Below are 12,748 nucleotides of genomic sequence, written 5' to 3'. Positions count from 1 at the left end.
TGGTAATGCACGCCCTAGAACAGAGAAGTTTAAAGGGAAATTTAAGGCAGGAATTTGAATTATGGGGGTTTTATTGAGCAGATCAGGAGAAATTGTTTACTCTGGAAAGTGTGTCTGTAAGTAAAGGCTAAGATTTAAAATAATCACCAAAAGATTTCGAGGGGTAATAAGCAAAAATGAAATCTCACAGACAATGTTCATGATCTGCAACCCATTGTCTGAAAATGTGGATTCCATCGGAACTTTGAAAAATGAATTGAACATGTTCTCAAATGGGCGAATATGCAGGGTTCCGTGCAAAAAGCTGGACCAAGAAATTAAATTGGACAGCCCGCACAAGTACGATGGGCTGAATGGCCTCCTTCTGTGCTGTAAGATTCCGTTATCTAGTCCAACTCATAATTGGTCTGGGATGTTTTTAAGGGACTAGAAGTCCCGAAAACAGGTGTTGGTTTTTTTTTTAACTCTGTCCAAAATTTGGGATGTCCTGAGACTCAAGCCCTGAGCCTTGGGTTTCCTGGACATTGATGTGGGCGGCAGTGGAAAGCTGAGCACGTTTATTTTCCTGTTTACAATATGGAAATGGGGGAGGCAGCAGAGTTTTTCTCGGCTCCTCAATGCTCCTGTCCACGCTGGATGACACAATGCCCACCCCCCTCCCACTGCTGCCTGGCCCCTTCACACTCCTGCCCACTCTCCCCTACACACCGTCTCCCCAATATCACCCACCCAAATCTGCACTTGCTCCTCGCGCGTTTCTGCTCTCTCCCCTCCTCCACCCTTTATACTCGCCACACACTCCCTCTTCCTCCCCAGTCCTCTCTTCCTCGCTTTCTTGCTCCCATGCTCTCTCTGCCTCCCTCCCCTGCAGATTTTCCGCACAACCCTCCGTCCCCACCTGCTTTCTCTCTCATCTCACTGTCCTGGTCCCCTGCTCCCCTCCACCTCCCTTCCCTTGCCCTCTGTTCTCTCCCTCCGCCTATTCCTACATACTCCACTCCCCATCCATCACCTCTCTCACTCACTTCCCTCCAGTCTGTCTTCCCTTCCCATTCCGCACTTCTTCCCTCGTCTCAGTCCCATACTCTCCCTGTCCTCCTCGTCCCGCACACTGTCCCTCGCAATCATCCCTCCTTTCCCTCGAGCTTTCTTTCTCCCCTCCCTTTCCCTTGCTCTCTCTCCGCTCCAACTACCAACCTCTTTCCCCTCCCCCTTCCACCTTCTCAGCACCCCCCTTCCAGCATTGTCACTGTCCCCTCCAGCTAACTCTGTATCCACTCTGTCCACTCACTGACCACAACTCCACCCCTCCCAATCTCTCACTCCTTCATCACCCTTTCTCTCTCCCCTCTCCCCTCTCTATATTCACACATTCTCTCTCTCTCTCTCCCAATCCCGCTCCTGTGTTTGGGTTACTGAGCTGTAACTAGTGGAGTGACACAGGGATGAGCACTGGGAACTCAACTGTTTACAGTCTATATCAATGACTTGGATGAAAGGACTGACTGTATGGTAGTTAAATTTGTTTATGACACAAACATATTAGGAATTTAACTTGTTAAGAGCACATGAAGGATTTAGATAGGTTAATTGATAGTTAACTTAGTGGGTGGATTATAATGTCCAAATACATGAACTTGTCCACTTGGCAGGAAGAATATCAAGGCAATGTATTATTTTAATAGAGAGGATGATTAAACCTATATTGTTGGAGTTCTGACGTGTATTTTCGGTGTGGAGCGATTGTAAGTTCACACCTGTGGGAATAACCTTTGTGTTGACTGGTGATTGTAACATTTAAGGTTCAGAATGTCCCAAGGGTTGATACATTCAGATCCTGTCTCAGGACAGGGGGCTGAACCCTACTGGGAGATCACAGGTTAACAGGTGAATTCAAAGGTCAGTGAACAACAGTTTGTGTTCAGTTGTTTTTAGTTTAAAGAGTTGGGAGCAGCAGTTGGTGCAGCAGCTCAGCTGAGGAGCTGGGACCATGCCTGTGTTGAGATGCTGGAGTAGAACTGCTGTCAGCAGGTTATAATTTGCCTTAGAAACCACCAGGAGACTCAGTACAGACCACTATCTTTCATTAGTGATTCAAGCGTACGCAGGGAGAGACAGCCTTGGGCAGTCCTAGACCGAGCTGTGCAGATTACAGCGAAATCTTCTTTTTATACACAATTAGTCACAGATTCGTAATCTAATCTTGTCAATTCACAATCAGATGCTTAAAGAGGCCTTCGGCTTTTGTCACTTATTTCCCGTGTGTACAGACACTCGACATTGTTCTCATCCTCGCAAGACCACCATCTCTTGCTGATTGTGCAGGAGTCTGTGCCTCCTGACTTCAGCAGCCACTCACTCCCTGGCCTTGTTCTTTGTTCTACTGCCTTGCCCATCTCCTTTCTCATTCTGTCTAAAAGACGGCTGCTATTCTCCCGTTCTGCTTTTCTGCTTATATTTTATTTTTACTAAAAGACAATTCTAACTGAAATTGTTTAACCCTTTCAAGATACTGGAGTAGAACTGCTCTTGGCAGGAATAGATCGTCGAGCCCTTCCAGCCCTCTCTGACATTCAATGAAATCATGGCTGATTTTCTACTTCAGCATCATTTTCCTGCCCTATCCCCGTATCCATTGATGTTTTCCATTTGTAGAAAACTATCCATCTCAGTCTTGCGCATACTCAATGACTGAGCCTCCACAGCCGTCTGGGACAGAAACTTACGAAGATTCATCACCCTCTGAGTGAAGAAATTCCTTCTCATCTAGGTCTTAAATGCCCTACCCCTTAATCTGAAATTGTGGCCCCTGGTTCTAGAGCCCCCAGCACCACAACCAGGGAAACATTCTTCCTGCATTTACCCTGTCAAGACCTGTCAGAATTTTGTATGCTTGAATGAGATCACCTTTCGTTTTTCTAAACTCCAGAGAGCAAAGGACCCGTCTATTTAATCTGTCCTCACAGGACTGAAAGGTCTGAGGAATACTCTGGTACAAAATTTCAACACTCGGAATCCAACTGCAATATTCAAGTTGTTCCTTTATTACACATGTGGGGAGCAAACGCTGGGCAATCCAGGCGCTTCTCCACCGAGGTTCAAGTGAACACAGTTAATATATTTTTTACTACCAGTACAACTTAATGATGCTAGTTAGACAAAGGCCACAGCACAATAATCTGATCATTGTGTTCTTGTACTGTAATTGCAGTGCAGAGACTGGGCATTGTCCTTTTGGGAGACAACAAAGAATGTGTGTTTGTTCTCAACAAAAGGTTTATGGGGGCTGACTGGGTGTGTTTCGAGGCTTTGAGACGGTGTTAAATGACCTTCCCCATGTCTTGATCGAGTCATCCTGAGTCCCTGCCCTTGTGTGTCTCCCATTTCCTAATTGCAAATTTACAGCTGAGCCCTTTGTATAAGTCTTTAGCTTTCATGTAAGGCTGTGATTGTCTGTGTATGCTTTGGCATCCTAGATGCTGGTCCTAGCTGGCACTTTAAAATAAATCCAAATTTTCTGCATCTTCAGGACATCCCTCCATTCCAGGAATTTATTTGTGAACCTTCAGTACACTCAGTCAATGGCAAATATACCTTTCCTCATGTTCGGAGACCAAAGCTGCACATAATAGTCCAGGTGCCGTCTCACCAAGGCTATATATAATTGTAGTAAGACACCTTTACTCCTGTACCCAAATCATCTTGCAATAAAGGCCAACATAGCTTTTGCCTTCTAAATTCCTTGCTGTACCGGCTTTCAGTGACTCATGAACAAGGACACCCAAGTCCCTTTTATGCTCAACATTTCCCAGCATCTCTCCATTTAAGAAATACCCTACATTTCGGCTTCTCCCACAAAAGTGGATATCCTCACATTTCTCCACCTTGAATTCCATCTGCCACATTTTTGCCCACTCACTGAACCTCTCCAAATCTCCTTGAATCATCTCTGCATCCTGCTCACAACTGACACTTCCATCTGCAAACTTGGACATATTACATTTAATCCCAACATCCAAATCATTGATATGAATTGTGACTATCTGGGACCCAAGCACCTATCCTTGCGATACCCCACCAGTCACAGCCTGTTCTGCTGAAAATGACCCATTTATTGATACTCTTTGTTTTCTGCCCGTAAACCAGTTCTCAATCCATGCCAGTACATTCCGCCAAATTGCATTTGCTCTGATTTTATTTGCAAACCTCTGCTGTGGGACCTTATCAAAAGCTTTCTGAAAATCTGGATACACGACATCCTCCAGTTACCCCTTCCCTATTCTCCTACTTACATCCTCCAAAAACTCCAGCAAGGGTTTGATAAACATGATTTCCCTTTCATCAAGTCCATGTTGATTCTGCCCAAGCTTCCCATTATTTCTAAGTGTCCTCTTATCACATCCTTTATTATAGGCTCTAGCATTGCCCCTATGACTGATGTTAGGCTAACAGGTCTGTAGTTCCATGTTTTCTCTCTTCCTCCTTTCTTAAATAGTGGGGTTACATTTGCCACCTTCCAATCAGCAGGAACAATTCCAGAGTGTCCCAAATTTTGAAAGATGACCACCAATGCACCGACTTTCTCTACAGCCCACCTCATTCAACATTCTGGGATGTAGATCATCAGGTCCAGGGGATTTATCTACTTTTAGTCCCATTAATTTCTCTCGTACTTTGTTTTAAACTAAGAATATTGTGTTGCAATTCCTTGTTGATATTTGTCCTTTGATCCTCCAGTATTTTGGGGGGTTTTTAATGGTGATAATTGACATTTGGGCAGATTATGAGCAAGTTCATGTGATTTGCCTTGCTTGTGTCTGTTATTAAACATGCGGTTTGTAGTGTGTTCGACCGCAGTTTTCCTGTTAATTAATGTTTACCTCATGTTGATTCTTTATGTTAGAATATAAGAGATAATATTATCTATTTGCATTGTTGACTCTTGGTTAGTAAAAGTCTTCTGTTTGTTTCAAAACATGGAATCTTATGGATTTATCCTCTTAATAAACAACAGGGATTTCAAATTTGGTCTACGAACAGAAAAAAGTTAATCATCACGAAGCAGATCATAACCAAATTTGAGGGTCTTGCCTAGGACTGGAACAAATTTTGGGGTCTGGCCTAACAATGTACCAAGGGAGACAGCAGAACTCTACAGTAGAGAGCGATCTGGGCAATCTGGTACATGAATCACAAAAATTACTTTGCAGGTACAGCAAGTGATTAGGAAGGTAAATTGAATGTTCATGTTTATTGCAAGAGGAATCGAGTATTAAACTATGCAATTGTTGCTGCACCAGTACAGGGTCTCAGTGAGACTGCATCTGAAATCTGTGTACCATTTTGATCTCGTTACTTAAGAAATGAGATGGTTAATTAAGAAGCAGATCAGAGAAGGTTCACTCGTCTGATTCTTGGGATGAATGGATTATCTTATGGTAAAATGTTGAACAGGTTTGGCCCTTACTCATTGGAGTTTCAAAGAATGAGAGGTGATCTTATTGAAATGTGAAAGACACTGAGGGGATTTGACAAGCTGGATGCTGAGAGGACCTTTGCCTTGGAGAGGCATCTGGAACTAGGGGACAGTTTTAAAATTAGGAGTCCCCCTTTAAGACTGAGATGAGGAGAATTTGTTTTCTGTCAGACGGTCATTAGAGTTTGGAATTCTCTTCCCCAGCGAGCATTGGAGGCTGGGTCATTGATTATACACCATCAGATCATCCATTATCTCATCGAATGGTCAAGTAGGCTTCAGGGACCGAAGGGCCTATCCCTGCTCTTAATCATAGTGTTCTTGTAATTTAATTTTCTTTGGTACCTTACAGGATCAGATTGTATACAATCTGTGTCATGACATTTTCATGCCTGTTTCGCAGGAGTATCACTCCCCACGCACTCTCTCCAGCTCTCTTTCTCTCCTGCCTGCTGTTTCATCCTCCTTTCTCCCCAGCCTTATCGTTCCCCCTCCCGCTCTCCTTCTCTCAATCTCTCTCATACTCTCTCTCTCCCTGTGTCACTATCCCTTTCCACACCCTGTCGCTCATGCTCTCCCCTCCTTATGCTCTCCTTCTTCTCCCCCATCCTTCTCTCCACCCACACTTTCTCACTCCCCTTGTACCCACACTCTCTCACTCACCTCTCACTCTCCCTTTCTCTTTGCCTCTTTAACATCTGCTCTTATTATTACCTCTGCCCTTCCCACAATCTTTCTCTCTCCCCTTCCACACACACTCTCCCTCTTCCTGCCATGCACTCACCCTCTCAACAATGCTCCTGCTCGATCTAATATCAGTCCCTCCCGCCCTCTAACTCCATTCCCCACCCATTGTCCCTGTCAGGCCCATTTCGCTCTCTTTTCCACCGACCCAGTCACTCTCTCTCCTTCCTCTCCTGCCCCCTTTCCTCATCATTCTGCTATACCTCTCCCATGCCCTCCCCTCTTCCACGCTCTCCCTTTCCTCTTCTGCACTTTCATTGCTCCCCTTTCTGCTTTTCTTCACATTGTCTCCAGTCTCCCACTCCCTCTGAGACCTTCACATTCTCCCTCCCACCCTTGACCCCATTTCCTTCTCTCATTTCACTCTCCCCGATTTGCGTTCACCCTCCAGTTCTTGCTCGCGCTCTCTCTCACGCCATCACACTCTCCCTGCCCCCTGCACTCTCTACCCCTCCATCTCGTTCTCCCTCTCACACCATCACACTTTCCCTGCCACCCTGCACTCTCGACCCCTCCATCTCACTTTCACCCTCGCACTCTCCCTGACCCTCTGCACTCTCTACCGCTCCATCTCACTCTCACATTCCCGCACACTTCCTGCTACCCCCGCCCCCTACTCACTATACTCCACCCTCTCTTTCTCACCCACTCTCCCAATCTCTGTCATCCTGTCCTCTCTCTCTCTCTCTCTCCGGCTTTCATGTTCTCAAACCGTCCTGCTCTCACTCTCTGCCGCCTCTACCTCTCTATCACTCCACTCACACTCTCCCTCTCCACGTTTCTGCTCCCTCCTCTGCTGCCAGTTTCTCTCCTCAACTTCACCTCCCCGACTCCCTCCATCTCTTTTCAGCTCCCTCTCGCCCTCTCTCCCCCTCTCTCTCTCTCTCCCACTTCCTCTTCCCCCTCGACCCCTCTGGGCTCCTTCCTCACACTCTCTCCCCCTCCCCAGCCCCTGTCTCTAAATCTCTGACTGTGTTATTTTAACTTTCCCCCAGCTCCAGCCTCTCTGACTCTGGATCCGGACACAGCGAATCCCCGGCTCATCCTGTCTGAGGACCGGACCAGTGTGAGACTCGGAGACAAACGGCAGTGGCTCCCTGACACCCCGGAGAGGTTTAATCCCTGGGAATGTGTCCTGGGATCAGAGGGATTCACATCAGGGAGACATTACTGGGAGGTGGAGGTGGGGGAGAAGACTGAGTGGTGGCTCGGAGTGGCCCGAGAGTCTGTGGACAGGAAGGGGAGAATCTCCCTGAAACCCGAGTCCGGATTCTGGGTTGTGAAGCTGGTTCCCGGATTTGGTTATTTTACCGCCACCTCCCCCTATGATACCCCCCTCAGCCCGAGTGTGAATCTCCGGAAGATCGGGGTTTTCCTGGACTATGAGGGTGGACAGGTGTCATTTTACAATGCGGACAACATGTCCCATCTCCACACTTTCACCCACACTTTCACTGGGAGAATCTTTCCCATCTTCAGCCCGGGATGGAATGACGACGGGAATATCTCGGCCCCGCTGAGAATCTGCGGGATTCAAGGTCACTAACAGATCCATCCCATAATTTCACAGCGTCTCCCTGCCTCCTGCCAGCTGTAAACTGATGGGTGTCACTCTCAGTCACAGGTGGAGAGAGAAGCCAGGTTAACATTCCGGGTATAAACCCTGTCTGGGAACTGGGAACTGGAAGATCAGTGAGGACCTCTGTAGGGCTGGGGGAAAGAAGGAGGGGGAAGAGTCTGTCTGTATTGACCGAGATGTGTGAACTGATCGGGTATGTATGTCATTAAAGGGCAGTGTTAACCACTGTAAAAGTAGTTCAGTTGCTGCGCTAGAATGTTTGTCATGGACTTTCTGTTGTACTGAAGCACCTCAGAGTGCAACATGATCATTTGAATATCATTGCAATTTCTGTGATGGTCATTTTGAAATGTTCTTTAAGATATTTTAGGAATAAAGTATATTTTGCAAAAAAAAGTGGAGTCACAGTTATCATATATCTCTGGTTTGTCTGCTCTGCCTCAAGACTGTCCGTGTCAGTGAAATAGTCCTTAAATCACTAATATGTAGTTACCTATTTTATTAAAAACATTATTAAAGCTCTCTGTACATGTGACCTGTTCATATTAACGTAAATTATAATTCTATATAAAAATGATGAGAGTCTATGATTACCTTTATAAATTGGTTCTTCAACCAAAAGAATCTGAAAATGAATGGAATATAAGCAGTTTACTCAAAAAGGACACAGTTCATCATTAAATCTAAGAAACAGAAACAAAACAAGCTGTTTGTTTTATTTACAAATTGCTCCAGAGTCTGGATCCTTAAGGCCCCCATTCCAAATTAATCTGGATGATCTGAAGAGCTTCTGGCTGGAGTAAATGGAGTGACAGTTGCCTGCAAATGGTCCTGAAGTTTAATCTGGTACTTCAGCCATCACTACCGTGGATAGGGACCTGAGATGGGCAGTGGGAATGCCAGCCTGCTTCAGGAGGGAAGCAATGCAAAATCATAAAATCACAATGCACAGACTGTGGTCAATCAGCCCCCTCTGTCTGGAGAGAAACCTTGATAGAACTATTCAACTGGTCCAAGTCCAGTTCCTTTTCTCCCACACCAAATCCCTTTTTGAAAGTTAGTTTTGAATATTGTTTCCACCACACTGGCAGGCAGTGCATTCCATATAATAACTGGCTGCGGGAAAATCTGTATTCATCTCACTCTGGATTTTTTTTAAAACAATACCTTACATCTGTATCCTTTGGTTGCTGAACCCTCTGCCACTGGAAACAGTTTCTCCCTATTTACTCAAAACCTTTCATGATTTTGAACTTCTGTATTCAGTTTTCCATTAAACTTCCCTGCAGAGGCACTGGCCATAATGTTCCAATCCCCTTAGGTACAGGAGAGGAGCCAGAGGACTGGAGAATTGTAAATGTTTCATCCTTGTTCAGATACGGTCTAACAATAAATCCAGCAGCTCCAGGTAAGACAGTTTAACCTCTGTGCTGGGAAAGCTTTTAGAAGTGATAACCTTGGACACAGTTATAAAACACGTAGACAATTGTGTGGAATACTTAAGGAAAGCCAGCCCAGACTTTTCAAATGAAATGTGTCCAACCAATTTGATTGAGTTTTCTAATGGGGTAACAGGTAGGATTGATAGGGTAACATGGCTAATGTGGTATTTCTAGACTTCCAAAAAGGCATTTGAAAGAAGTCACATAATCAGCTAACATGAAAATTTGAAGCCCATGGGATAAAAGAGACAGTGACAGAATGAATATGAATTTGCCTCAGCAGCAGAAACAGGTATGGTGAATGGTTATTTTTTAGACTGGAGTAGTTTTACAGTGTTGTTCCCAAGGGGTCAGTGTTATGACAAGGCAGATGATGTGTGCCAGGCGGACCACATCCACACGGGAAATTTGGTCGCTCTATCACAATTGTTTTACAATTTGTATTTATTATGAGAAGATGGGTGCACTAAATTCAGAAATAATGAGTCCACTCAGACTTAAGAGATCTTAAAAATTAAATTAGAGAATTTATAAACAAAATGAAAGATTTCAAACAAATAAATCAGACTACAAATTACTTACTCCTATACCAACTCCTAACATTCCTAATATTAACCTGATTCCCAGCTGTACCTCCTCCTTTAAGGCAACAGAACAAAATAGATTTTAGAATTTAAAAAAATCCAGCAAGTTAACACAGTACCCACTTGACAATGGAATTCCAAATGCCCTCCCCAACTTCAGTTACTTTACATAGCAGACTTCTGCACAAATGGCCGGGGGCTTCTTGAAGGCAGGAATGTGAGTGATGAGTAGGATGTTAAGAGGCCTCAAGACAATTTAGACGTGTTGAGTGAGTGGGAAAATACATGTCAGATGTAGTATAATGTGGATAAGTGTGAAGTTAACCACTTCCCTAGGAAAAACAGAATGACGGAGTATTATTTAAATGGTGACAGATTGGGAAATGTTGATATAAAATGGGATCTGGGTGTCCTTGTATACCAATCACTGAAAGCAAGCATGCACGTGCAGCAAGCATTTGCAAGAGGACTTGAGTACAGGGGTAAGTATGTCTTCCTGCAGCTTTGCAGGGCTTTGGTAAGTCCACACCTGGAGTATTGTGTGCAGATTTGATCTTCTGAGTGGAGAAAGAAAACTTGCCATACAGGCAGTGCAGCAGAGGTTCACCAGACTGATTCCTGGGATTGTGGTTATGAAAAGACATTGGGTCGACTAGGCCTGTATTCACTCGAGTTTAGAAGAATGAGAGGGGATCTCACTGAAACATGTAAAATTCTGACAGGGCTGGTCAGACTGGATACAGGGATGATGTTTCCTCTGGCTGCGGGGTCTAGAACAAGGGGTCATAATCTTAGGATACAGGGTAGGCCATCTAGGACTGAAATGAGGAGAAACCTCTTCACTCAGAGGGTGGAGAATTCTCTACCACTGAGGGCTGTGAAGGCCAATTCACTGAATATGTTGAAGAAGGAAATAGGTAGATATCTAGACACTAAAGTCTTCAAAGGGGCTGGGGAGAGGTCAGGACTATGACGTTGAGATTGAGGCTCGAAGGGCGAATGAGCTACTCCTGCTTCTATTTTTCTATGTTTTTCCACTCCTGTTAGATCTTACATGACCCTCTCCGCACATAACCTTTCATTCTCCTTTAATTTTCCCTTTAATATGGAAATTCAAATGTTTGATATGACTCTGAAATGTTGAACTCTGAAAAGGGTAAAAAATAAAATGTTTTCAGGCACATAAATAAAAATAGGAAGGCTGGAATGGAAATAGGACCATTAAGGAATAGATAGGACAATGCCACAGATAAGGATAGAGACAGGGCAGAAATATTAATTGATTACTTGACCCCTCAGGCTGTACAGCTAACAAAGAATTTATGTAGTGAATACTAAATGTATCATTATTGTATTGAAGCACCTCAGAGTGCAACATGATGTAGGTTGATATCTCCAATACCATTGCACTGTCTGACTGTCATGACCAGCTTGAAATGACTGTAATATTCATTGATTGTATTGAAGCACCTCGTGATCCCTCTTTAAAAGTTTAATCTGATTGCACCTTTTGTGATGGCCATTTAGAAATGTTTTGTAAAATCCTTTCAGATATTTTATGAGTAAAGTATACTTTTCTAAATAAATTAAATGATTACTTAATTTCAGTGTTTAACAGGGAGCTAGAACAGGTAGATATGATATTGAACGATGATCGAAGTTTTAAGGTAAGTGCAATTAAAATAAGAGAAAAGGGATTGAATCAAACTCAAAGAGGGTAAAACCTTGGCCCAGAAGTTTCATACCCACACATTTAAAATAAATCTAGGGAATAGATAGCAGAGGTATTACTGCGGATTTGAAATATTTTTTTGAGGAAAAGGTGTAGTGCTAGAGGACTGGCGGATTGCGAAAGTAATTCCTGTTCTTATAAAAGCAGGACAGAATGTGTCCAGGGAATAGTAGATCAGTCAGCTTAATGTTGGTACTAGAAGAAATGATGTAATTCCTACTAGAGACAAGAAGAACTTCAAAAAAAAAAATGATCATTAGCATGGATTTCAAAAGGGAAAATCTCTCTTGACCAAAATTATGATTTTTTTTGGAGGAGGTAATAGAGACAGTGGATGATAGTAATGTAGTAGATGCAATTTGCCTGGATTTTCAAAAGGCCTTTGACAATGCCTCTTACAATAGGCTACTGAATAAAGTCAGAGAATATGGAGTCAGGGGAGAAGGGAAGAATGGATTGCTAGCAGGTAGAAAGCAGAGGGTAGTTATTCAGAGTGGCAGAAAGTGGGAAATAGTATTTGACAAGGATCAGTACTGGGCCCAATGCAGTTGATAATTTGCTTTAAGCCTTGAACTTCAGAATCAGAAATACAATTTATAAATGGATGACTTGTGTCTTTATATGTCCATGTGTGCTTGAGAACGTGTGTGTGTGCGTGTGTCTGTGAGAGAAACAGTCAGTCAGTCAGTCAATACTGGGGAGGGAAAGGCTGACGAGAAACAAACCAAGCAGGAGGACTTCTTTTTGAAGGATCAAATTGCAAATTAGGGAAGTTAAACTAAATTTATTTCAACCTTTGGTTAGATCATACTTACAGTACTGCACGTGGCTCTGGTCAATGTATTATTAAAAAGGATAGAGGAACTGGGGAGGGTGCAGAGAGGATTTGAAAAATTCTGCCATTTCTGCCAACTCCAGCATGATACCACCCCCCAAACACATCCTCCCTCCATCCCCCCCATCGGCATTCCGTAGGGACTGTCACCTTGGTCCAGTCCTCCATCACCCCCAACACCTCAACCCCTCTCCCATGGCACCTTCGCATGCAATCACAGAAGGTGCAATGTCTGTCCCTTTAGTCCCCTCCACTCCTCACAGTCCATGGGCCCAAAAACTCCTTTCAAGTGAAGCAGTGCTTCACTTGCACTTCCCTCAATTTGGTCTACTGCATTCGCTGCTGCCAATGATGTC

General features: G+C 44.0%; 1 protein-coding gene across 3 annotated transcripts in view; it reads left to right on the top strand.

Moving 5' to 3' along the window:
• Window positions 1-12,748, top strand: part of LOC121291389 (zinc-binding protein A33-like) — a 105,629-nt gene that overhangs the window by 16,017 nt on the left and 76,864 nt on the right. For 2 of the 3 annotated variants that reach the window (XM_041212490.1, XM_041212489.1), the window contains one exon: window positions 7,216-8,195. The exons of the other annotated variant lie outside the window; for it this stretch is intronic. In XM_041212490.1, coding sequence (XP_041068424.1) covers window positions 7,216-7,766 — 551 coding nt within the window. In that variant the 3' untranslated portion in view covers window positions 7,767-8,195. Of the gene's footprint in view, window positions 1-7,215; window positions 8,196-12,748 lie in introns of those variants that run through there. 3 annotated transcript variants of the gene reach the window in all.

The sequence above is a fragment of the Carcharodon carcharias genome, chromosome 19, assembly GCF_017639515.1.
Source record: "Carcharodon carcharias isolate sCarCar2 chromosome 19, sCarCar2.pri, whole genome shotgun sequence".
NCBI classification, from domain to species: domain Eukaryota; kingdom Metazoa; phylum Chordata; class Chondrichthyes; order Lamniformes; family Lamnidae; genus Carcharodon; species Carcharodon carcharias.
The sequence above is the reverse complement of the archived record's forward strand: the minus strand, read 5'-3'. Positions and strand labels throughout refer to the sequence as shown.